This window comes from Pseudopipra pipra, chromosome 17, assembly GCF_036250125.1.
Source record: "Pseudopipra pipra isolate bDixPip1 chromosome 17, bDixPip1.hap1, whole genome shotgun sequence".
Classification (NCBI taxonomy): Eukaryota; Metazoa; Chordata; class Aves; order Passeriformes; family Pipridae; genus Pseudopipra; species Pseudopipra pipra.
The window spans coordinates 2,068,574-2,094,338 of NC_087565.1; the positions used below are offsets into that span (position 1 = coordinate 2,068,574).

A 25,765-nucleotide genomic window follows, 5' to 3' on the forward strand; every position below is an offset into this window, starting at 1 on the left:
AGCTTCACACACACAGACTCTGGGATATGCTCACCAAGAGGCAGGGAAACTGTTTGAGTCCAAACCCTGTGTGTAGCAACAATACCTTTCAATGGTTTTAAGGAGGGCACAGAACCAAAACATAAATAAAAGCAGGAGCAGACTCTCTCTCCTGAAGCAGAAACCCCCCTCCAGAAACAGCAGCAGCAGCAAAGGTAACTATTACTAAATATTTGTGTTTAAAAGCAAAGTACATATTATACCAGCTTTTCTGTAGGGAGAAAGAAGGCAAACAGGAGAAAACCCAAAGTGTGTGTGTGGGTATCACAGGATAGTGCTGGGAGAGGGAAATGAAGGAGACAGTGAAGTACTAACCCGAGAAAATGGAGAAATCAGTTAAATTTAATTTGAGTAAGAGCAAATATTGCAAGCGAAACAACTGCATGAAACTGAAGAGCAAAGTAACAGTTTCAGTTGTATTCTTGTTTTTTGATTTATTTGAAGTTTAAATCTGAACTTCCTGGATGTGCAGTGTAAATTTTAGGGATGGTTAGAATAAAATCTACAATGATTATCATCTACAATGCCTGAGCCTTCTCCAGCACTGAATACAAGGCCAACTGTCCACATCTGCAATCATCTATTTTTACACAACTGCTTGTGACTCCTTGGCTTGCTGACCACTCATTTTTAAGCATGTAAGTAAACATCACAGTACTTTACTCAGACATGGTTGTTGAGCATGCACAGCTGACACTGAAAGCAGTTTGTTGTGGGTTTTTTTAGAAAAAAAAAGGTCTTGAGGGGAGATGAGTGTAAGTCAAATTATTCAGTCTTTAGTTTGCTGGGTTTTGACAAACATTTATTAATGCAAGTCTCGGCAACAAAGTTTTTTATTGCAGTATTTTCAACCAGCAGCAATGTCACAGCTCTACAGCACAAAGCCAGGATGATACACACTTCTTGTTCACCCTATTTCCACACTGCTTTGTGTATCAGACGTGCTCAGAAACAATCTGATGGCTCCACCATCTCCACTTCTGAGACAGCACAGCCCAAAAATCTGTCAGCCTGCTTTACTCCCCCCTAAATTATTCCATCTGTAAAGCACAAATAACAAAATATAGTTTTACTTCTAAGAGCTTCACTTATCTGCAGAAAAATAGAACTGCTTAAGAGTGAGCAAGTTAGATTATGGAAGGGTCCAAGCACACACCCACAGGTTCCGGACCTCCCAAAAAATTTGTGAGGAAGCAGCATTCCCAATTTGATCCAACTAAAAAGGAGCCAGCTAGTGTTCAAGGAAAGGACATTCATCCTATCCAAAATGCTGAATGCCCTCTCATTCTTCCTAGAGCAGGATGAGAAGCACAGAGCTGCAGCTGTGAAACTTTTCTCTAAGTACTGGGACACATTAAGAATGAACCTTCCAAACACTGCAAAATTTCAGAAAAAAAAACCCTTAAGTTTTTTTGTTTTGGTTTGGTTTTCTTTTTCCAAAACATAGTGAAAAAGCATACAGAGCTTCAATATCCACAGCAAAAACCAAAAATCAAACAGAGCTCCTCTGATCTAGAGTGCTTTTCTTAAGGTATTCAGAGACTTTAGTGCATTCTTTTTAGAACTAAGCTCGGAAACTATATTTAATTTTTCATTTTATTAGAAAACTAAACTGTGTGAGGCAAAGAAACATTTAATCAAACACACAACAGTGAAAACATGGCACTGACAAGGCAATTAACCCAACCATTGTAACAAACTCTGCTTCAGGCTTCTCTATTGCTTACAGTCAAGTATACATCATCTCGGCCATGTGAGACATCTTCTTGGGAATATATAAGTAGTATTCCATGTATCCCGAAAGATCTTCAATAGTCACGTCATCCACAAAGGCTCGAGCTTGCTCGGAACAAGACCTGGGAGAGCTTGACGAGGCTGTCCCACCAGGGGACCTGCTCTGGAGAGAGTGGGCATGGACTCCCAGGACCGCCTTCTCGCACTCCGACAGGACGCTCCGGAGGCCGGAGAAGGAATACACCTCCATGGTTCTCCACTGCTTGCACTGGCACTTCTTGTCCGTACAAGGGCACTGCTTGCCGTTGCTAAGCATGGATAAGGACTGGAAATCTGAGGTTTGGCTAGAATGCAAGCTGGTTTCAAAGGAGGAGGGCGGAGCAGGGCAGTGCTCTCTCGACTTCTCCAAAGGCTCCTCGGCGGTGAAAGCTTCCCGTGGTTCAGTTCTGCCCTCGCTGGCCTCGAGGGGAGGATCCTGCCCGTCCTTCGTACCGTGTTCTGCCGGGACAAAAACGTCTGCGCTGACGATGCCCTTCGATGTGTCTGCCTGGGATTTGTGTTTCAGCTGGCTGTTGGCTTTCATGTTGCAGTATGTAAATTTGGGAGGATGCAGGACCGGAGACTTGGAGCGCCGGCGGCGCGGGACCCTCGCCGATCCTCGGGAAGGCTTCCTCACACACCTGCAGGGTTACAACAGGGGAGCAGGTAGGTAACTGCAGAATCAACACCACAGCTCAGCAAGCTTTAAAATGTGGCTAAAAATGCTTCAGAAGATTTTTTTTTTCTGCTTAGAAAAACCAGGTGACCGGTCACTTGCTATCTCTGACAGGAACAGTGGAGGAGTCTGAAAAAGTTTGGGCTCCCCCAAAGGAAAGACATGTACAAACAGCCCTTATTTAAGGTGCTTCCCCCAAATCTCCTGTGTTAAGCAAATGATACTTTGTCATCCCAAGCTGAACTGTAGTAAAGAACCTGTACCAGTTGGAGCTGCTGGCAGAATCACCCTGAATATCCAGACACTTTGATACAGATATAAAATAACCCAAGAATGAGGTGAGAGGGGGTTGCAAAGGACTACCGAGGAAATCAGTGGAAAAGGAAGTTTTAGGAACCCCCTCTAAGAGAAGAGGCAATATTGGTTTTGAAGTCTTTGATGAAATCCCCTTAAAAACATCATATTGATTATGGAAAAATTTTGTAATAGAAAGGAGAGAAAAGATATGTTGAAGCAACTAATTAACAACAACTGGCACTGAAAGCAGCCTGCAACTGTTAAATGTCTCATGTTTTACCCATGCCACGCTTCCTTGGAACAGACAGTCTGTTGCTTGGCTCCATCCACGGCTGCTCTTGCTGTTGTTCTGAGGATCGTCCCGTCGCCCACGGCCAGAGCTGCAATGCATCTGGGGAAGGGAAATGCCACGTCACAGCAATGCCTGAACACACAGCTCCACAGGTTCAGATTCAGCCTGTTCCCTTTGGATGCTCAGCTATCACAGTCAAATTCCCAGCCTTGACTTCCTCTGTAGTCAGTGGGTAGAAACAGGGCATTTACAGGGATTTATCTGACCCCTCTTTACTACACTGGCCTCAGTCAAGTGGCTAAAGATAGGTGAGATGAAATGAAAGGCGGCCAAAATGCCCACAGGCTGATGTCATGCCCTATTTGTAGCAAAATGACACGTTAAAGGAATGTAAACTCAGGTTTCCAGGCGTTCTGGTCAGACAATAGTTGTTAAAATAGACTCCCACTCATCTGAAATGCAAAGTCAGGAACCAGGAGCAGCAGGGTGAGGGGGAGTCAGTGGGGAAGGGGGTGAGGTACAACAGATAAGGACAGATTACTGGTTCATTTATCATTAAATTTCCCAGATAAACATGGAATGACCCTGGAGGTCCAGATGACAAACATAAATGCCTCAGCACACGAATCTGTATTTATGATGGCTGTAGGTATGACTTGGAACACGGGATAGGAAACTGTAGGAAACCAGGCTGAAATTCTAGCAAAGAGCCCCAGCACTCTGCCCAAAGCTGATCTTAAGGGATGATTCACAAGACTTGAGCAGTTCAAAACACAGGCTGGGAAACAAGATCTTTTTATGCCTAAGAAGGTATCATCAGTAATCACCCAGAATCCCACACAGTCTGCCACTGGTACTACATCAGAAGTGGGATGTCTAATAAGCACAGCTCCTTGTTAGAGAACAGCCATTTTTTTCCACACTTCTCAGAAGACCTCCTGAAGCAGAGGAAACAAGTAGCAAAGCAAAGTGTATTTCCACATGAAGGGGAAGTCCTGAGTTTGCAGTACTGATGGCTGTGGAGATGAATTCACAGGGTAACAATGTCAATACAAAGCTTTCTCCTGTGTCCGTGAATTCCTAAAAGACTTCCCAGTGAACTGCCTCACAGAGTGTTAGACATTTATTAGCTCCTACTTTTAAGGAAAATCTTATCCTGCATATAATCAGTACGCCCAGTGTATTATGGAACAAGTTTTTAATACCAGAATGGCTGCACTTTGCTCCACAAAATCCCCTGAAACCAGAAACAAGCTTTGTATCACAGCAGGTGACTACATCTACCCTGACAGTTAAGAGTGGGTTCATTGCTTTGGGCAAGTCATTTGTATTTCCATAAAGTCACTGCGTAATTTCAGTCGGGTATTGTGTCAGAATTAGTCTGTAATAAAGTACTCCTTTGCATATTAGACAGTTATAATTACTATATTTCATCTGAAGTGATGCAGTTGTCTTCTCCTGAAGAGCAAAGAAACTTTCACCAAATTAGTTTTTCTTTTTGAAATGCAAAATAACAGCAAACAAATACAAATAAGTAACAAAAATCTGACAGATTACATGGCCCTTTTGGTTGCTCACTTACCCTGCTGCATCCACTCTCAGCTTTTTGAATGCTGTTTGTAGACTCTCTTCCTCTTCATCTTTAGCTTCCAGGTCCATTGATGAGCTCTCAGTGGGTAACCAACCGTGCCATATAGAATAAACTGAAATACAGAGATTAGGATTTGATGCTGAGGTCTGACCACACGTGGTCTGTACAAAACTAACTGACCCTGCCATGGGTGCTCATTCTTCTGGGGACAACACCACTCCTTTGTGATCAGGCCTGCCCAGGGCTGCTCACTGTGAACCCCGAGTTTCTCAGAGCAGGCACAGTCTGTGTCAAAAATAACAGGGCTTCTTTTTACCCATGAGTGAACAGATTTTATGGATCCTACCAATCCGTGTAACTTGGAGCTGTGAGCACGGGCAGCAGAGCCTCAGGAAGGTACAGAACCACAGGCTGGCTGAGGCTGGAGGAGATCCCGCAGGTCTTGCCTTACTGCTCCAGCAGGGCCACCCCGAGCTGGCTGCCCAGGTAGCTCCTGAACACCCCCAAGGAGGGAAGGCTGCGGAGCTGCTCCGGGCTCAGGCCCCCCAAGCGCTCCCCCCGCTCGGCAGCACCTCCCGTGTGTCGGGGCGTGTTCGCGGCCTCTGCTCCTCCCGGGCACCGCTCAGCGACCCTGTCCCGTCCGCGCCCACCCTGCGGCCATCACAACCTCGCTGAGATCCCTCCGGACCCTCTTCCCCCCGGGGCGGCCGGCACTGCCCTCCGGGACCCCCCGCGCCCCAACCCGAGCCCGGGCCCCGCGGGCCCCGCCGCCCCCTGCCCCGGGGCCTCTGCGCGGGAACACCCGCGGCGGCCCCTCCGCGCCCCCATCCCCGGGGGGCGGTGTGGCGGCTGTCCCGGTATCCCGCTGTCCCGGGAGTGTCCCGGGAGTGTCCCGGGGGTGTCCCAGGGGTATCCCGGGGGTCCCGGTGTCGTCACTCACCCGCCGCCTTCCCGGGGGCGCGCAGCACAACAGGACGTGACGTCACGGCCCCGCGAGGGCGCGCCCTGGCCCCGCCCGCCCCCGCTGCGCGCGTGCGCGAGCACCGCCTATTCCTGAGGGGGCGGCGGGAGGCGGCGGGTCCGGCCCTGAGCGGTGAGTGCGGGGCTCCCTCATCCCCATCCTCATCCTCGTCCCTGTCCGCGTCCTCATCCCCTGTCCCTGACCCCTCTCGCTGCCCCGGGGCCGGTGAGCGCTGTCGTGTCCCCCCGGCGAGCCCCTCCCGCGCGGTTCCCCCCGCGCTGGGTCGGGGGAGCCCCGCGGGGTCCGCGCTGAGTCACGGCCTGGCCCCGCCGCGGGGGTCGGGGGTGGGCTGGGGAGGGGAGTCCTGGGAGGGTGGGGGGTGTTAAAAATACGGGATTTAAAAAAAATACGAGATTCGAAAGTGTCAAATTTAAGAAAAAAAAAAAAAAAAAAAGGAAGATTTAGAAACGCGAAATTCAAAAATGAGCAAAAAAAATTTTAATGGGAGTTTTAAAGCAAAAGTTTTAAAAAGGCGAAATTTTAAAAGTGTAAAATTTGAAAGCTTTAAAATTTTAAAAGGTGAAATTTTAAAAGTGTAAAATTTTAGACGTGTAAAACTTAGAAGCTTTAAAATTTTAAAAGATTAGATTTTAAAAGTATAAAATCTTAAAGCTTTAAAATTTTAAAAGATAAAACTTTGAAGAGATGAAATTCAAAAACTATAAAATTCCGAAAGATAAAATTTTGAAGGTACGAAATTTAAAAACTGTAAAATTTTGAAAAGATAAAATTTTAAAATATAAGTTTTAAAAGTACTTGTTCTGCATTGTTTTGAGCATTTGCTGTGTTGGTGATGAAGGGCAGCACGATAAAATATTTCATCTAAAACTGATACTATATTTTCAGTCATGTACCATCATTTTTAAAATTTTAACCCTCATCCTCCTGCTAAGGTTATATAATACAGGAGTTTGGTATGGAAAAAAAAGAAAAAATATGTAGCCTGATTTTTAAAATTTTATTTTATTTTATTTTAAAGAATCATCTAAAGATGATTAAGGGGGCCAAGGAAAAAACTGAAGTAGGGACCATCTGTTTCACCAGAGCAGTAGTATTTGGCTAAGAGAGTATATGAAATAGTAACTTGCTCAGATTCCTGTTGTCAGTGTCTGTGTAAGTTCCTCTCGTGTTTACTCACTCTCTGACTCACTGGACAACATGTGCCTTGAAATTGTTATGATACATTATCCTTCTGTGTGTGTCATCAGAGCTGTCTGCAATCCAGGGTGTCCAGGTGAAATCACAGCCCAGGGAGCAGCCAGAACAACAGCAGGGAGAGCTGCCACCTCCAACGGGATTGAGGTGCTGAGGGAGCAGGGATTGCCCCTCTCTGTCTGCATAAATTACTGAGCTGCAGAGGTTCAGATGACCAGTCCCTTCATCATCTCAGTGGCCCTTCGCTGGGTCCTCTCCAGCAGGTCAGTGTGTCTCCTGTACTGTGGAGCCCAGTGCTGGACACTCCAGCTGTGGCCTCATCAGTGCTGAACAGAGGGAAGGATCAGCTCCTTGGACCTGCAGCCCAGGATACTTTAATCCCTTTGCCACAAGGGCCTGTTTCTGGCCCATGTCCATCTTGGTATCCACCAGGACCCTGAGGGCCTTTTCTGCTTGTTCCTCCCCAGGGCAGGGCTTTTCCTTTCCTCTTGTTGAAGTTCATGAGGTTCCTGTCGAGGTCCCGCTGGTGTATCAGCCACTCATCCCAGTTTGGTGACAACAGCAGACTTGCTGAAGGTGCTTTGCCACATCAGCCAGATCATTAATGAAGATGTTGAAAAGGACTGGTCAGTCTTGACCCTGGGGTTCTGACCTCCAGAGAGCCTGGAGAGCATCAAATTTAGAAATATTTAGAGATTCCTGTGTAGTAGATTAAATGACAGCCAGGGTAGATTAAAAAAAAAACAACCATCAGCCAGTTTTATCAATTTATTTTTTATTATTATTTAAAACAATGCTTGCTGCTTGCTGGTTGTATTCATTTGCATTTGTACTTGTTCACCAACTGATATTGGAACATTTTAATGGCTATTTGCAATACCATGTTCTGATAGGATTGTATAGCTCTTGCTGGGGCCTAGACATAAAGTCAAAAAATGTTGTTTGGCTTAAAACTTTATCTTGTTCTAAGAAAAATCTGTTGGTTTGAGTTTTTTTAAAATACATGCGTAACATGGAGTCCCAGATGAGGAAATAACAGTTGTAACAGATTGACTGTTTCTAGTGGTGGTGCTCCTTCTCACTTTCCCCTCTTCTGCAATTATTGTGGTAACACTGTAAGACAAGTAGCAGACTTACTGGACTGTAATGGATGTGCAAGATGCTTGTTGACACCAAATTTTACTTTGAATTGCTAATTCAGCTACAAGAGACTGTTTGTTTCATTCTTGGGTGTCATAAAGCTGGTTCTGAATCAGCTTTCAAAAATGTTCTTGTAGAATGACCTCAGCTTAGCGTGCACAGTGCTATTTTGAGCTTATTTTCATGTATTACGGTGCTGCTGGGCAACTAATGTTTTCAACAAGGATTTGGCCTTTATTTTCTTCTGCCTTTTTTCTGCTCGAAGCAGTACATGGTAACTCCATCACCTTCTGGCCATCCCAATGATGAAATCAGAAGCTAAGGATGGAGAAGAGGAAAGCCTGCAGACAGCATTCAAAAAGCTGAGAGTTGACACAGCTGGGTAAGTAACACCACAGGGAGGCACAGAGTTAACATACTACAAATGGACTCGAGGGGAACACCCTTGCTGTGAAATTTGAGGGAATGAGGTAACTGCAAAAGGTTAAGCGTGGAAAGCCTTCATTATAGTTAAACAAACTGAAGTGAATTCCCTACCTGTGGACTGCACTTCTCAAGGAATTGCAGTTTGTTTGATTGCTGTCAGCTTGCAGCTTGAAACAAACCTCACAACCATCAGCAGCTGACAGCATGCTTGAAGTGAATTTTGGCATTAATCTGCCTGCCAGAGTTCACCAGTCCTGGAGTCCACAATGCTAGAACTCTGCTGTTGAAGTTAGCCTGTTGTCATGGCTCTGAAGGCCTGGCATGAGAATAAACTCCCGTCTTTTCCCGGGAGAGAAACTTTCCATGTCACTGAAAGAGTGCATTAGATTCAGTGCATGATTCCCACACAAACTATTTTCATTGCTGTCACAGATTTTCTATTTATAACCAAAATCATTACATGGGAAAGAATGCCTTTTGTGTTGTCTTGTTTTGTGGGAGATCTGACCCGTGGCACTTACCCTCACTGACCCAGGTAAGAGAACACAAACACCATGTGTCTTCTGATCGTTTTTATGATCAGGAAGCTGCAGTCAGTGATGCAATTATACAGTCCCTGAAATGAAAGTGTAGGTAAGGCAACACGTAAAGATCAAGGTGTTAACTGGAATTACCACAGAGCTGAGATTGTGAGTAGATGGGCTTCTAAAGTTATCTTTCTTTTAAGTAATTAAACTCATTAGTAGTGAATTGCCTCTCCTTTTTTCAGTATCTCTAGTCCCACCCCCTAGCTGGGCATACTTAGTTACTTTGGAATTTTTACTAGTGTCCTTCAGTTTTCTTCTCTGTATTCACTATCCTTTAAATGGAAATTTAAGGATTTGGATTTGGATTCTCTTAACCCCCTCCTAGATTCGTGTGTGGGGACTCATTTTCATTTTTCAGGTTATCCACCCTGCTTACAAACTAATTTAATACAGGATTCAGAAAATAATTTTCTTGTGAATTCCAGTGTAATGTGTGAAGTCACACCTGGGAAAAATTGTTCTTATTACAAGTCGTTTCAAATGAGAGTCTGGGATGAACTTACAGCACCAGAAAATTTAGTAAATATTCTGAGATCCCTGGCTTGAGTAGAAGTTGAAGGTCTGACACGTCTGTGTTGCTCAGTAGTATGAGGAGTTTTAGCTTATGTTGCCCTAGACAGAGGCTCAAGTGTTCTTCAGCTAAACAAAGTCTATTTATGTCCAAAGAACATTTATTTTTAGGAAAGAAAGGCTTATTTGTCTCTGGAAAAAGAGACGTGTTTCTTCAGTGATGGTGTTTTTCCCCTCCCCTCTCTCGGGAAGCTGAAGTTTAGTCATTGTGTGTGTTCGTCATTGACACGTGGGGTTGGGGTTTGCTGCTGAATGGCATCCTTTGGTGAAAGAGTGTTATACAAACCTTTGAGATAGGAATATGTAAACACTTATCCTTCTAATTTGGGTCTTTATGGGCAGGATTTTAAGGCACATTCTAAATGATATGGAGCAATGTTTTCTGGGAAAGAAGATTCATAAGGGTTTTTTTCATAATCATGTTGCTAACCAGTCTAGGCTGTTAACTGTTCATTCTGTCTTTCACAGATCTACTACTTCTCTCTCTGTGGGTGAAGGGACAAGTCCCAGAGCACTAGTTAGAACAGTGGCAGATGAAACCAAACCTAAGACTGTGTGTGCTTCAAAGGAAACCTGGCATGGGTAAGAGAAGCTCGGGATGATCAGACTACTTCAAATGATACTGCATTGGAAGGGAATTTTAAATAGACAAGGTTTCTAGTAAGTCCCCCCCTAAACAAGGAACCTGAATGTGCTTTATTAAAGAACTGTTTCAAATACTGCACCCCACCTTTTTCTGTTCATATATGACTGCTGTTCTTATTTACAGTTATGTGAAGTGAAATGCTGGTCAGCTATAGGTTGCTAAATGTTACAGATGTTTCTCAATACAAATGTGAGTTGCTGATTTTGAATCAGATAATGATCAATGCACCTTTTTCAGTCGTCTTTTGACATTGCAGAAGCTGTCATTGTGCCTTGGGAACAAGATTAAAATAAAGAATTGATTTCTGGAGTGTCTGTGCAGAACTTCATGCTCATCTGAAACAAAAGCTCCCTTTGCCCTGGATTCATTGCTTTTGTGCTGCCTTCTTGTTCTTTGTCCTTCTCTTAGGGGTTATTTTGTCATGTCTCACATGCTTTACTCATTTTCTAACTTTAAAAACCCTCTCTTTTGAGTTCATTTCTCTAGTGTTCCTTTTGTGTTTTATAAGCTGCTTGACTAGCACAAAGTCAAGATAGCAGAACGCTCTGAGTTTAAGGCTCTTGCATGCAGTGTGAATGCAGTAGGGATTTTGCCCAGTGCTATTTGTGACCCAGCAACAAGTCTTGTAGTGAATCTTCACTCCCTTTTGTGTCCTTCCCTGGCAGGTCTATGAAGAAGCCTCCGAGAGGAGTCGTGAGAACCCAGCGTCGCAGGCGTTCCAAGTCTCCCATTCTTCATCCTCCAAAGTTCATCCACTGCAGCACAAAATCGCATTCCACGTGCAGCCAGCTGGTGCAGAAGAGCCAGCTGGATGCCCAGGACGACAGCAGTGGGTTTGGGATGCCAGTCTCCAGGGAAGCTGGTGCACACGGACGATGCAGCGCTGCTCCTGACCTTGGCCACAAGGGAGCTGAGGTTGAGGCTTTGGGGGTTTCTGTTACACAGTTGACATCGGAGAACAGGCAGGAGAACTCTCCAGCTGCAGCTTCTCTGGTGCCCAAAGCCAGCCTAAAGACTACGGAGCTTTCTGACTTCCAGTCCATGTGCAAGCTGAACACGAGTAAGCCGTGTGCCTGTGCAGGTAAAGCCTGTCAGTGCAAACTGTGGCAAGACATGGAAGTGTACAAATTCTCTGGCTTGCAAAACAGCCTCCCCCTGGCACCCGACAGAACAGTTTCTGAGGATCACTCACAGCCTTTGCCATCAAGAACTCCCTCAAGTTCTCCACGCTCTTGCTCTGAGCAAGCCAGGGCCTTTGTGGATGATGTGACAATAGAAGACCTTTCGGGATACATGGAGTATTACTTGTATATTCCAAAGAAAATGTCTCACATGGCAGAAATGATGTACACCTGACAGCAATGAGCGCCAGAAGGGTGGCTGGTTTAAATCTGCTGTCACACTCATGTGAAGATCCAACCCACTCCCTGCTCACTTGCAATAAAAACACTTCTTTGCATCTCAGCTGATGTTCATTATTTAAGCTGGACCAACAGTTCAGTTTCAGCATTATAATTTAAACTTGGAATAGATAACGAGGTAAAACGTACCTAGATTGTACCTGCCTGTACTTAAGACCCAATACTTGGGAAATTCTATTTTTGTTTTCAAAATCCTCTTTTTGTTTTGCTGGAGGAAGAGTCCCTATTTTGCATGGTGATTAGAGCCCTTATTGTCAGACACCTGGTGTAATTCAGTTTCTTTGAAATCACTTTGACCTCAGGTTTCAACACTTAGGCTTGTGGTTTTGGATGCTTGTGCCTCTGATTTTTTTTTTTTTCATAAAGGATTGTGACCATCTCCCCTTGGTACTGTTACCACTCTGGGCAAATTCAGGAGATGGAGTCACCTCTTCTTGAGTAGAGGCAGTGGTATTTCTTTGTGCCTGAAGAGGCTTTATTTCTGATGGGCTGATCAGCATCCTCCTTCCCTGTCTGGGATGAGGTTAATGTAGTCAGATGCTCTTGGGTTAACACCATTTCCTTGCTGGGCTACCTGTTGAGAAAGGAAACTTGGGTGATCAAAGCGAGATTGTTTCAAGAGGTTTCTGATCTCTGTAGCATTGATCAGTGGAAAATAGTGGGAAAGTGGAAACAAAGCTTTTATTAAATGTCCAGCAGGCTTTAGAGACTTGTCTGCAGCAGGAGAAACACCCTGTGTCCTTCAGGGGAATTGCTGCAGTTAACCAAAGGAAAAACGAGTCTGTGGGCTCTGTTCAGTGTAGTTTTAATGAAGGCAAAGCAGCATTTGCTCACTTCAGTGGTCTTAATTCACACGCTCTGGTGGTTGAGGTGTTTTTTTAGCTTCTTTTTCATCCTACTCTAACAACACCAAGTATAACCTTTCCTTCAAGTTTTAAGACCTATAGACTTGAGTGAACAGTTGCCAGTTGTAGGGAAGTCTTGAACAGTGTGTTTTCTTTCTCCTCCACTCCAGTCTTTTTGCTAAACCATTGTCACTTTAGCTGCCTTGTCCAGCTTTGCATTCTTCCTGGAATTTACTACTTTGGAAGCAAGCAGCTTGCTACCCATTGTGTATCAGCACAGTGTCTCTTTTGTAAGAGCATCCCATCAAATAATATAATTTCTTGAGGGAGAGAAGAGTTATGTTTGGTTTGTCTTCACTGTTTGCAGTACCTGAACTTTTCTGACTCTGAGGTCTGGAAAAGAAACAGGCACTAACATTTCCCTGTGAAATCCTTTGGTGTTGCTCTTGTGGGGTTTTTTTGTTGTTTCTGTGGCAGTGCCTGGTATCTTAGAACAAGTGGCCTTGTAAATTTACCTGTTTTGCCAGTTGTGAAGTGTCATCTACCCCTTGCAGAATGTACCTGGGTCCCACATCTCCTTTCCGTGTCCCTGCTCTTCCATAGCTACATTTCTGCCACCGTGTTCTGGATTCAAGGCAGTTATTTGGTAACTGTTTTGGTAACTATTGACTGCAAAGTGACCTTATTTCTCAAACAATTATTCTCTTTACTGTTCCCAAATGCAAATTCCAACCACGGCACCATTGTGGGGCTGAGAATGCCTTTTAAGACCGAGCTGCTTTTTACCATTTCTTTGTTAGTCACAGACCTGCAGGGTTTAGGATTCCACTGCCCAGTACTGCGTTAAAGGGGTTTGAAATCCAGGAGGTAATGCAAAAATACAGAGTAGAAAGACGTGAACTGGTGGTGACTGTGGAGGGAGAGGAGCAGTGCTGGGCCACTAGAGGTCAGTCCTGGCCGTGTGGGTTGGCTGCTGACACGGGCTCAGCCTTCAGGGGAGAACCTGAATTTTTCTGCCAAAAGGAAGAAACAAGACCAGCTCTGTGTGGTGCCCTTGTGCACACACACTGTTAGGGCTTTCTGAGGTTTGGATTTGTTGGTGGTCAAAAAAAAGCTCTTTAAATGCCAACATCTGCATAAGCTATTGATGTTTAAACAAACATTAAATGAAGTGTTTAAACACTGAAGTGTGCAATCCGTTCACAACTGTGCTATGTAATTAGAAAAAGTTGCTAAGTAAATAATTACGTGGTCCTGAACTTGGCATCCTCGTGGGACAGTTACGACATCTCTGGGCTCATAAGTGCTGGAACACCATGGGTAGCTGCAACTGCTGCCTTAACACTTTCCCTTCTGTTACTACAAGGTGTTTCAAGATGTTTTGGTCTTCCCAGAAACCACAGAACTAAAACCTCTGGTTTTGCTTTGAGAAAATAGGAATTTCCAGCCCTTGATCATGCAGCAAGAACTTTGAAAACATGCCTGAGTAGTCTAAAAGCTTGGATTTATGGAAAAAAAATATCAAACTTGAGCCAATTTCAAAGTCTGACTTTTTTTAATTAAGAAAGCTTTTGAGGGCTGGTTCTGCCAAGCAGCACTTCTGAGTAGCATTGGAGTCCCTTACCAAAGTGCCCCTTCCTGCCTGTGGCTGAATAGAAGTGAAGCCTTTTGTAATTAGCTTTGTAGGGGGCACTTGGTCCTTCTCACCTGTGTCTGCAGGTGTTCTGTGTTTCTGTGCTGTCTATACACACTTAGCTTTTCTTGCAGTTATATATATTGTGTGGTTTCTCTATACATCTTCCTCCTAGAAATGGCAGTGAGGTTGTCCAGGTGGTAAAATGGTGTTGTGTGAGTCTGGAACTCACCACTGCCTGTGGCAGCTTTGCCCCAGAGCTTGGTGTGGGTTTTGGGAGCTTCCCTGGAAGGGCAGGGCAGGGCATGGCATGGCATGGAATGGCACAGCCTGCTGATAGCACCCCACAGCTCCTGCAGCTTCCCAGCGTGGTGGTCAGTAAGGGGAAGGTCATCTCCCCATGGTCTTGCTGTGAGTGTCTTTAGGAATGGGACAGGGGTGCTGGTGTTGTTTTTTGGGAGAGAAAGGTGAATGACTGCTTGTGAATTCCTTTCATTACCCTAAAGCAGCTTTGGAAAGTCACTCTGAAAGAAGCAGAGGGGCAGCGTGAGCTGTACACTGCACTCTGGGTGAGGGCTGTACTCTTCCTCCTCCTTCCACCTCTGCCGTGTGAGTGACCTGTCCCCCTTTGCTCCATCCCCGCATCCCGCGGGGCTCCCGGTGCTCCTGGGGGGGAGCGAGGCGGCCCCTTCCCAGGCTCTATTTTAAGCAGACATTTACTTTCCCAGCCTCTTCTCCGCCTGGATCCCTGCCCGAGGCGGGGGACGGCGGGGGGGGTGGGATGTGTCTCTCTCCCTCCTTCATAAAAGGGCCCCGAGGCGGGGGCCGGGCTCCGGGGGGTTATTTTTGGGAGCAGCTCCTGGGATCCGATGGCCTTGTTAGGGCAGCGCTGACCTTTCTCCCGGCGGGGGAGGAGAGCGGAGCGGGACGGGGCGGGCGGCAGCGGCCGGGCGGGGAGAGCGGCCGGCTCGGGACCCCCTTCCCTTCCTCCGCCGTGGGCTCGGGACCCCCTTTCCTTCCTCGCGGGGTTCGGGACCCCCTTCCCTTCGCCGCCGCGGGGGTGGCTCCCCGGGCGGCCCATGCCCGTGCCCGCCGGGCAGGTACCGGCGCGGAGCGGCTGCCCCGACGGGGGGGCTGGGGCTCGGCCCGCCCTTCTCCCTTCCTTCTCTCCCAATTTCTCCTTCCTCCTGTGCCCCAGCCCCTCGGCCGGGCCAGGCGAGGCAGGAGCGGCCGCTCCCAGTGCCCATCCCGCTCCCCCCGGGGATGCGGCAGCCCCGGAGCGCTGCCCCTGGGAACGCTGCCCGGCTGAGGGGCACCGGAGGGCACCATGAGTGGCGGCAGGTTCGATTTCGATGATGGAGGTGCCTACTGCGGGGGCTGGGAGGGGGGCAAAGCCCACGGGCATGGCATCTGCACCGGCCCCAAGGGCCAGGGCGAGTACTCGGGCTCCTGGAACTACGGCTTCGAAGTGGTGGGCATATACACGTGGCCCAGCGGCAACACCTACGAAGGCTACTGGTCCCAAGGCAAGAGGCACGGCCTGGGAATCGAGACCAAAGGACGGTGGGTTTACAGAGGCGAGTGGACCCATGGCTTTAAGGGACGGTACGGCGCGAGGCAGAGCATGAGCAGCGGAGCCAAGTACGAGGGCACCTGGAACAACGGCCTGCAGGATGGCTACGGCACGGAGACCTACGCTGACGGAGGTGAGGGTGGCTCCAGAGGGGCTGGGAGGGGGCTGAACAGCAGGACACCCAGCAGAGGTTGTGTGTTGTCCCTGCTGGTGACCTAGTCCTGTCCCCACTAGTGAGACGGGCACAGTGGTCTACCATGAGCCGTGGGGGTGCTTCAGTGAAGGAGCAGAGCTCGGGGCACAACTGTGTGTGCCCTGATTTTCCCAGCTGGGCACAGCGTGCGTGGCTCGCTGTCCGCAGACACGAGGGAGGAGCAGCAGGAGCACTGACCACCATCCCTCCCTCGGGACCTGCTCTCGAGTGTCCCTATGGATATTTAACACCAACCAACTTGACTTGTGTAGTCTGTGGCTCCTGGTTCCCCAGGGACTGGGTATTCCTGAAGCAAACCAGAAGCTCCTGGGTGGTGCACAACCACAGTGAGCTGTTCCCTCGCTCCCCAGGCAGCGAGCTGTGAATGTTCTCATGTCAGATATAAGCCACCCACGGCACTGTAGCGCTCTTTGCCTGTGCCTTAAACGCCACCTGCCTGCCTCTGACGGGCTGCCTGGGCATCTCCTTTGCCAAACCGTTTTGATTGAGTCCATCTAAGCTGTTTAGAATATGTGGTCACAAGCCTTTCCCTAAAATAAATCCCTTTGATTACTTGGAAGCTTTCAACCCCTGCTACTACAGAAACGCACCACGTAGTCAGATATTTGTTGTGTGCTGTAAATGCTCGGTCTAATTGTGTTCTTGCATTAGTGGCAATTTTGGGGGTTAGAAACATGGCAAGAATTTCTGTGCAAGTAATTCTGTAGCTCTTCAGCACTGTGATGTTCCAGGCTGCCACATTTAGGATGGCTAAATAGAGAGGGTGATTTGAAAGAAACACCCTTCAAAATACGGATCAGAATCGCATCTATATTTATCTATGACAGGCGTTGGAATTAGTTTATAAAGAAAAATAGCTGTAATAGTATAAATCTTCAGAATGAAAAGCATCACAATTATAGGCATTAGAAAAATGGACTAATTCAAAACTGGTTGTCAGGGTTATGCTTTTACATAAATATTTCTCAATGAGTTGCGTGGGTTTGTGGCTAATTTTAAAACTGGGAATGCAGTCTTGAAGTTGACCCATTTTATTTGCACCCTTGGCGGTTGTAGGTACAGACACGAACTGAAACATCCCTCCAGCTCCTTAAATTTTCTCCCTTCTCTGTCCTGTGGCCATGGAAGGGTTTAACAAGTGCAGGATGCAGGGCCATAGTGAGAGTTCAGTGCACAGAACCTTCCCACGAGGCCATAAGAAGGGTAGGTGACATGTGAGGTGTGCTCTGATGAATGAGGAGCAGTGACCAGGTCACTGTCAGCAACGGCTGCCGTTGGGACTTCCATTCTGGAGATGTCAAGGTCTCCTGTGAATTGGCACAGCCACTTCCTCACTGCTTCCTAAAATGCAGGTTCCTCTCAGGGTGAAAGGCTACTGGAGTTCCAGTTAATGGGGAAGAATTTTGAGAGGCAGAACTTGATGAAGGATATGAATTTGATTAGATCTTGGACTGGAAGCTCAGGAGAGGAGAGCAGGAAAGATGAGTCAATGTTTTCTCCTGTAAGGATATATAATATACTGCTTCTGTCAGCACAGCTCCCCGGGGTGTTGTCCCACACCCAGAACGTGCCAGCTGCATGATCCCTGGTGCCACCCGAGGTTGGCAGTGAGGTCCTGATCCGTGAAGATGTGCCCTGCCAAAGCCACCCTGGGCAGTGCTGAGCTGGGCTCTCCCCAGGGCCTCACGAGAGCTGTGTCCTGGTGCCCAGCTCCTTGTGTTGGGCCTTCCCATCCTGGCTGGTCCGAGCTGTTCATCCAACCCGTGAGCTCCTCTGATGGCACAGGGACATGTAGGAAGCTGCATCCCAAGCCAGGGTGGGGATCACTGTCCAGCAGCACCTCTGTAGGACAGGGGTGTGATGGTCTTACTGACCTTTTTCTCTTTTCTCCTCACCTGCACACCAGTAACCACCTGCAAGATCCAGCTGTGGCCAGGCTGCTAATGGGGCCTGTTAATATTTGAATTTGAGGTTGCCAAGATAAACATCTGGAAAGGCTCTGGAAATGTGCTGTCCCTCGACTAGGGGACACCATTCCCAAGCCCCTTGGAAGCCAGCCACATGAGGAAGAGGGCTCTGGGAATATGCAGCTCTTGCCAGGGCAGCAGAAACTTTAGGTCATGGTTGGGCTGCCTGCAGATTTCAGGGAAATGTAGCTGATTCTAATGTTTTAAAATAGACTTTAACTTTTTATATATAATATATAGAGAGAGACGTATAAAAAAATTATACTTAAAAATACACTTAAAATATACTTATAGGGTTGTCTGTGCTTGAGTCTTGTGTCTGGCCAAGATTGGTGGCTAAATAAAGCCCATATCTAGAGTAAAGCTTTTTGAAATTCCATATGATTTTTGGTGTCTAGTAAGAAGCAGAGTCATGGTACAGTTTAGCCCAGGCACTGTGTGGGTCATGCACTCTTTCTCTCTGCTACAAAAAGCCCATTTTTGTGAAAGCTAAGAGAGACTGATGGTTTAAAGGAGCCTTCTGTAACAATGATTGAAATCAGCCAGGAGGTTCAGAGCTCCTGGTGTGGCTGGGCAGAGGCAGTGACACTGTGATCTTTGGATATTCAAGCTGGATATACTTGTGTCTGCTGCTGTCACCAGAGAAGAGGTCAGAGCCCTTCACAGGGGCAGGATGCTCGAGCTAAAGTGGATGGTGACTGGGGCTGTGAAAGGCACAGAATTAAGGAATTCATCGTTTTGCAACATAAGCTATGAGTAAACACCTAGTTATTTGGTTTCCACTGGTGAGTTTTGTCCATGCTCTAAGGAAGGCCTCATTTTTTGGATACTTTTTTGTGTTTGACTCTGAGTCAAAACCCAGTGAAGTGTTACTGCAGAAAGCAATCTCGCTGCTGATACTAAATCATGCTGTACACCCAGGATTCAGCCCAAAGCTTGTCTTTGCTGTACAAGTAACTGCTTATATATATCTGTATGGGTCAAAAAACTCACTTGCAATCAAAGCAGCCTAAAACCAACTTATTTTTGATGCTGCAATTTGTTCTCTAGGGCACCAGGGAAAACAGTGGTGTCAATTAACCATGAGGAAACAATTAGACCAGTCAGTGATCATAAGACCACAGAAAAGGGGAAGAGAAATGCAGAAGTGTGCTTCACTGGGGAGATGAAATGGGTGATATGGAGCAGCACAAATCCCTGAGTGCCTGTGGCAGGGAAAATACAGTGGGAAGTGGCCTGGGCTGGGACAGAAGGAACAGCATCCATGGGACTGCAGCTGGGAAAGGAGGAAAGGGCTCTGGAGAGCCAAGATGGTGCTGGCTTGTGTCTGCTGCCTCTGTAGAGAAGCTCCTGCCTGGCTGAATGGGACCCATGAATTAATATGGTGATTTTTTTTTACCCTCTAATGTTTTTTTTCTACCTTTCCTTTCCAGCAGAATCCATCAGTTAGTATAGTTGGCACCAAAAAGCAGTGCTCAGTTTTTGCTGGCCCATCTTGCACGTGGTGCTGTGCATTCTTTTAACATTCTTTTAACACTGAGTTCTAATGCATCTGTCCTTGCAATATCTGGGTGACAGCAGAGGGCTGTAGGGCAGGGATTCGATTTGAGCTGTTTGCATTATTTACCTTGTTGTTTGTGTTATTTACATTCATCACTAATTACATGAGAGCCTTGAGGCAGGCTGGGAAAGGGAGGTGTGGCACTGCAGGTGGTGGGCTCTCACTGCCATTTGGCATTTGGCACCAGGAGCTGAAACCTGCACCTCTGCTGCAGCTCTGCACCATCCCATCCTGCTGCCAGGGCAAGGCAGAGGGTTCTCCCACCCCATCAGTGTGTCTGGAGGTGTCTACAGGGTTGCCATTTCCATCAATCCCACAATTGAATCCTCTCCATGCTATGAAGTTACCTGGGCAGCATCCCCTGCTTTGGTCAGGGATGGGCAGAGGTGATGAACTGCATCCCTGGGGGTTGCAGAGGTTTTTGTCATTATGACAAGTAAAAATGCAGGCAATAAAGGCTTAGGGCTGGGCAGTCAGGGAAGTGGTCTCTGTCCCATTTTCATCCTAAATAAGAGATTTATTTGTTTCACATCCACTGCTTTTTAATGATCTTTTGCAGAACCTCAGGCACGTGTGAGCCCGTGGCTGCCTGACTGCCAGCTGTGTGTCCTGCCTGTCCCCCCTTAACCAGGCTGTTTTGGTACTGGGGGGTGGCAGTGGCTCAGGGACGTGCAGCCCTGCTGCAGAGAGGTTTTGCACAGCCCCATTGTCTCTTGAACTGGCTGCACTGGGACGTGTTGGTGAGACAGGGCTTGGCTCCTCTCAGACCCTGCGTGCCCTGACACACGGCCCCCGGCGCCTCCAGCCGCTCCCAGCGGCCTCTGGCTCCACTCCAGGGGTGGTTTATGGCCCTGCCCTGGCACGAAGCCCCAGCCAGACAGGGAATTGCAGCATGACAGGGGCCTGGCAGTGCCTGCTCCCCGTGTGTCAGTGCCCTCCCTTCAGCCAGGCGGGGTTGGCAGGTTTGGTCACACCACGTGTCACAGACACAACGTTGCTTGTGCTGAATGGGCTGAAATCAGGCAGCACAGACCAGCCTGCAGAGCTGGTGTCAAATTCTGTGTTGGTCTAAGAAGTGCCAACCCAATCTCTGCTCCATGAAGACCCACTGTGCCATGTGACTTTTCCCATCCATGTGGCTCCAATGCTTCCAGGGGAACAGAGTGGGGCAGGGACTTTCTGGAGTGCAGTGGCTGCTCCAACATGGCTCCTAAGGAGCAGCTGAACCCCCCTAAACCTGCAAGACTTTTCCAGAGTTCCTTTTCCAGGGAATTAACATGGCAACACTATCAGCTGCAGCCTGATACGTGTGAAGTTGTTCCCATCCCAGGAGAAGGTCTCCAATGTCACCCTGATCGTGTGTCAGCCCTGCTGGCTGGCTGGGCGGGCAAGGTGGAGCCCTGACCTCATGAGCTCTCAGTGGGGAGGGACGTGGGGGCACTGTGGGGGTCTCTATAACTTCATTTTTCACTAGGGAGACTCATCACCATTTTATGGAGAGGGATTTAGGACCACGGTGAGGAACATGCTGAGGTGCCTGGGCATCTCCAGTGATGGTTCTTGGCTCCTGGATCATGCCCAAACCCACACCGCCCACCTTATTTTTCCCTAACAGAGCTTCAGGCTCTGCCAAGAAACCAGGCAATGACCCCTTGCTCTGGCAGATGGCTCCCCATGGTTGGCTGCCCTCTTCACTACCTGAACCCCTACTTTTTTTTGTAGGAGAGACCAACTGTTTGCAGGGAGCCCAAAATCCTGCGTGCCGTGGGGTCGGCAGGGGCTGGTGGGGGGTGGCTCACTTGGGGCAGCAGCTGCTGCCTGCTTGGGCACTTCTTGTCTTTCCTGGCCCTCAGCACTGTAAGTTAACACTCCACAGGCGGGTCCAAAGAGGATTTCAACGAAACCTGAAGCTTGGGAGGAGAGATTATGCTGCAGAAGTGGCCTGGGAGAGTGTAAAATATGCACTCCCACAATCGCCAAAGAAGGAACTGGATTTGCTCCTTGGGGAGCAGGGTTATCCCTGGGCTCAGTAACGGTGTCTGAGGGGGCAGATGAATGCCTTGAACAGGGGTCACACCCTCTCATCTCAGCCTGGCCCTGCCTGAGCCTCCCCAGGACCCTGGGAGTGCCTGCTCTCCCAAAATCATGTGCAGGCTGCCTGCTGCTCCCTGCTCTGGGTGCAAATCTCATACAGGAAGTGGCTTTGGGTTTACACCAGTGTTGCCTGATGCCCCAGCCCCTTTCCAATGAGCTGTCACCTGCCAGCAGAGTCTCTTGGGTTAGTGTCCTCTGCTCTTTGCTCCCTGGGGGCTGATGCTTTTGCGTGTGGGTGAGCGCTGGTGGAGTTGGAGCTCCCCTTTGAGGGATGGTGGGTACATCTCCCCTAGGTCGGTGCCACCCCGCCGCCCACCTTCCTTCCTTTACTGGCTCTCCCGGGGCCCAGCTGCTCGTTCACCCCGTCCCTCTTCTCTCCCGCAGGCACCTACCAGGGCCAGTTCACCAACGGCATGCGGCACGGCTACGGCGTGCGGCAGAGCGTGCCCTACGGCATGGCCTCGGTGGTGCGCTCCCCCCTGCGCACCTCGCTGTCCTCGCTGCGCAGCGAGCACAGCAACGGCACCCTGCCCCAGCAGGACTCCCCCGCCGCCCACCCCGAGAGCCTGCCCCTCTCGCCCACCATCACCCGCGGCGGCTTCGCCCTCAGCCTCTACGCGGACGCCGAGGCCGGCAAGCCCAAGAAAGGGGGGCTCTTCCGCAGGGGCTCCCTGCTGGGCAAGCTGAAGAAGTCCGAGTCCAAGTCGTCCCTGGCCAGCCAGAAGAGCCGCGTCAGCTTCCTCAAGAGCGAGAGCGGGATCAGCTCGGCCGCCAGCGACGCCACCTCCACCGTCAGCCTGGGCGAGGGCGCCGAGGGCGAGGAGTACACCCCCTTCGAGTCCGACATCGACGCCACCACCACGGAGACCTACATGGGCGAGTGGAAGAACGACAAGCGCGCCGGCTTCGGCGTCAGCGAGCGCTCCAGCGGGCTGAAGTACGAGGGCGAGTGGCTGGACAACCTGCGGCACGGCTACGGCTGCACCACCCTGCCCGACGGCAAGAAGGAGGAGGGCAAGTACCGCCACAATGTCCTCGTCAAGGGCATGAAGAAGCGTGTGATACCCCTCAAGAGCGCCAAGATCCGGCAGAAGGTGGACAGGAGCGTGGAGGGGGCTCAGAGGGCCGCGGCCATCGCCCGGCAGAAGTCGGAGATTGCAGCGTCCAGGTGGGTGCTCGGAGCTCCAACGTGCAGGTCCCTGTGGTGGTGGTGGTTCTCATCTCACCTGTTCAGGACCTGTCCTCTTTCTCGCCCCCTCTCTTGTCCCCCTGCAGCTCCGGTCTGTGGGGATGCTGCTGGACAGCAGGGACTGGCACCAGCCCTGGCGCTCAGCAGGACAGGCAGTGTGAGCTGGTGGGATGGGGAGCACCCTGGTGCTGTGCCAGGCTGCTGGAGCTGCTGGGCACTGATGGGGCAGCATGACAAATAGTGGGGCTTGATGGTGGTAAATCCAACAGGCTCACGAGCAGCCAGTGAGACGTGTCCCAGACAAACTGGTGCTGCAGCAGAGCACGGCTCAGCCCCTGGTGTGGCTCTGTAGGGAGCTTGTGGGATGCATTAGGGTTGTCACTTAATTTTAGCAGCACAGTGTCATTACTCCAACATCCCTCCTGGGACAGAGGAGGGAGGAAATAAGAGAGGCTCCAGGGTCTGCCTGGGGAGGGCAGGGGAAGTTATCCCTCCCCAGCTTGCATCCCTGCCTATGTCCGAGCTGTGTTGGCAGCATGCTCCTCCTCCTGCAGGATTCCTGCAAGTCTCAGAGCCGACCTGGCAAAGACCAGAGATCTGGGAGGCAGGGTTGGAGCCTCCGTTCCTCTCCTTTTCCTTGGGGAAATGTGGTTGTAACACATTTTGAGGTTTCACCTGGCCTCTCCCTCAAAACCTCCCCACATAGGCTTTGCTCAGCTGCTGGGTGGTGGCTGCGACTCCACATCTATCCTGTCTCACTCCTTTAAATTCCTGTTTAATTATCAGTGACTTCATTATCAAGCAGAGAGGGGAAATAAGCAAGGAGGACACCTATTCCCAAACCCTGTCTCTCCCCCCAAAAGATCCCAGCTTTACTCTCCCAGCTGCTGTTTCTGCTCTGAAGTTTTGTGGGGAGCGTGACTGAGATTTTTTAGCAAAACACAGTTGCCTCAGAGAGTGGTGGAGAAAACCCACCAGGATTGCAAGTGAAGCTCCGTGCAGGGCCAGCTGGGATAAAAATAACAGTCTGGGGCAGCGTGGGGCCCGCTGGATCCTCCTGGCAGGGCAGGCTCAGCCCAACCAGCTTCGCCGTGCCCGGGAAGAGCGTGTGGCTGTAGTGTGAATAAGGAGGCTGGAGCTGCAAACGCTGCTCCCCGAGAGCTTGGCTGGTTTACACAAACCTCTTTTTATTATACACTATTTACACTTTGGATCAAAAGCAGCTCTGCAGTGTTTTCCATCAGGAGCTGGAATGTGCCCGCTGCCCTGGTGGGGGACTGCATCCCTCCCCAGTGCCGGGGAATAATTTCCTATTAAGGAAACCTTGGAGCTGGAGGAAATAAGACGTGAGAGCCGGTTTCCTCCAGGGAGCCCTGGGCTATCAGACCCTGCAGTGGTGTGGCTGCTGGGGCAGGGAAGGGGTTGCTGTGCTCCCTGGCACTGTGGAACCCCAGTCCCGTTCCTGTGGCCCGGTTTGCAGCTGAGCTGGACCCACTGAGAGAGCATTCAGGCTCCTCCATCCTCTAAACTATAACTCAGTGTTTCCATCAGTGTTTATTCCTGGTGTATGTTGCTCTGGGCAGAGCCACTCTCTCTACTTGATGTCTTTTGTAAATTTGACTTGTGCTCTCCTCCCTCCTCCCTTCAGCTCAGTTTTGGGGTTGAGAGTAAATACAGACAATTTTGCCCCAAGAGGGTCCTTAGGTTATCTCCAGCTCTGCCACTGACTTTCGCTTTGGCCTTGAACCCTTCCTGAGTTTCCACACCCAGGACAGAGTAATTGCAGACAGATTGTGAAAATGCATTATTCCAGTTTATAGAAGGGCTGCACTATCATTAGCATCGCCCGAGTTCGTGACTGCGAGGTGGGGTTTCCTAGATGGAGCATTCATGTTTCTCCTCGGTTTGCAGTGTGTACTTTACCCACAAAAGTGCCTTTGAGGCTGCACTAATCCCTTTCTGGGGGAAGATGTGGCATATCTGTATGTAAGATTGTAACTAGGAATTAGTTGGAAGGACGCAGCAGGCTGTGCAGGTTCCCAGGTACCCCTGCATACCTGTGCCATTGTATATGAATGTTTGAGTTTCATTTGCTTCTAACACTCAAGGGAGCCCCTTGCAATAGAGAGCTAAAGTGCTGTAACATCCAGCCTTCTGTTGTCTGGGGGTGAAATGTTAGGAGAAGACCAGATTTCTCCCTTTTGCACCATAAAAGGCTCTTTTGGGATAGAAATCCTGAGGAAAACAAGCCCAGGCGCTGGAAGCTGCCTAGGGCAGTTGCACCGCAGAAATGCCAGGCATGTGCCAAGCTCTGGGGGTGCTCTGTGGGCAGCAGAGACGGGAGCCCTGCCTGGGGCTGCCCTGCCTGGGGCTGCCCTGCCTGGGGCTGCCCTGCCTGGGGCTGCCCTGCCTGGGGCTGCTGGGCGGAAGAGCAGCGCCAGCCGGGGATGATGGTCAATGTGGTCACCAAACCCTCCCTGTCCCATTTCCACTCCAAGGGTGTCTGAGGTGCCAGGCTGCTTCACAGCTCCTGTCCCACCTACCAGCTGGTGCCAGCTGCTGCCTGCCCTGCCCCAGCAGCGCTGCCCTGGCCTCCTCAGCTCCCTCCTGAATCCTCCTGGCTCGGCGATCCCGCTGTTTTCCCTATTGTGCAAGGAGCTGAGGACATCATCTCACTGTCAGCTGAGGGGATGGTGATTTTTTTTTTCCATTCTGTTTTTCGTTATTTCAAAATGTGAAAATCAGCTGGCTCAGTGTCCTGCTGTCCTGAGCAGCCCCCTCAGACCAGCCAGCTCCACCCTGGGCAAGGCCCCTTGGTGCTGCTCAGATACAAACCCTGGGCATGTCTGCCAGCAGTGCTGGGGATCAGGTACTGGGATGGAGCTGATGGAAGCTGAGGTAGGAATCCTCGTCCAGGCTGCTGTCACTCTAGGGAAGAGTCATCTTGGAGTGCAGCCTCTGTGGCAGGCAGCAGACACAGCTTTACCCCTGCCCAGGGGTGACACAAATGGACCTTGGGGTTAGCACATGTTTGGTGTTCATTAGCACTGCTGGT

The 25,765-nt window shown here is 49.3% G+C and overlaps 3 protein-coding genes across 8 annotated transcripts in view; 2 read left to right on the plus strand and 1 right to left on the minus strand.

Annotated features, from left to right (window-relative positions):
- Positions 1–856: 856 nt before the first annotated feature.
- Positions 857–5,716, minus strand: LOC135423460 (oxidative stress-responsive serine-rich protein 1-like). The gene is made up of 4 exons (XM_064673706.1): positions 5,609–5,716; positions 4,660–4,780; positions 3,066–3,176; positions 857–2,453 (listed from the first exon to the last, which is right to left on the minus strand). The coding sequence occupies exons 2-4, from the start codon at positions 4,734–4,736 to the stop codon at positions 1,769–1,771; spliced, it is 873 nt and encodes a 290-aa protein (XP_064529776.1). The 5' UTR covers positions 4,737–4,780; positions 5,609–5,716; the 3' UTR covers positions 857–1,768.
- On the plus strand, positions 5,674–11,677 carry LOC135423459 (oxidative stress-responsive serine-rich protein 1-like). 6 transcript variants are annotated; one of them, XM_064673703.1, is made up of 5 exons: positions 5,702–5,761; positions 6,898–7,107; positions 8,253–8,366; positions 10,036–10,149; positions 10,879–11,677. In XM_064673703.1, the coding sequence occupies exons 3-5, from the start codon at positions 8,287–8,289 to the stop codon at positions 11,567–11,569; spliced, it is 885 nt and encodes a 294-aa protein (XP_064529773.1). In that variant the 5' UTR covers positions 5,702–5,761; positions 6,898–7,107; positions 8,253–8,286; the 3' UTR covers positions 11,570–11,677. The 6 variants fall into 6 exon arrangements, with proteins under 6 accessions (XP_064529775.1, XP_064529773.1, XP_064529774.1 ...); XM_064673704.1 differs by having other exon boundaries at positions 5,704–5,765; positions 6,900–7,107; XM_064673701.1 differs by lacking the exon at positions 5,702–5,761 and adding an exon at positions 6,316–6,802.
- A 3,336-nt stretch (positions 11,678–15,013) lies between these two features.
- Positions 15,014–25,765, plus strand: part of JPH2 (junctophilin 2) — a 28,141-nt gene continuing 17,389 nt past the window's right edge. The window contains exons 1-2 of the mRNA XM_064673682.1: positions 15,014–15,818; positions 21,906–22,689. Of these exons, the coding sequence (XP_064529752.1) occupies positions 15,440–15,818; positions 21,906–22,689 (1,163 nt within the window). The 5' untranslated portion in view covers positions 15,014–15,439. The remainder of the gene's footprint in view (positions 15,819–21,905; positions 22,690–25,765) is intronic.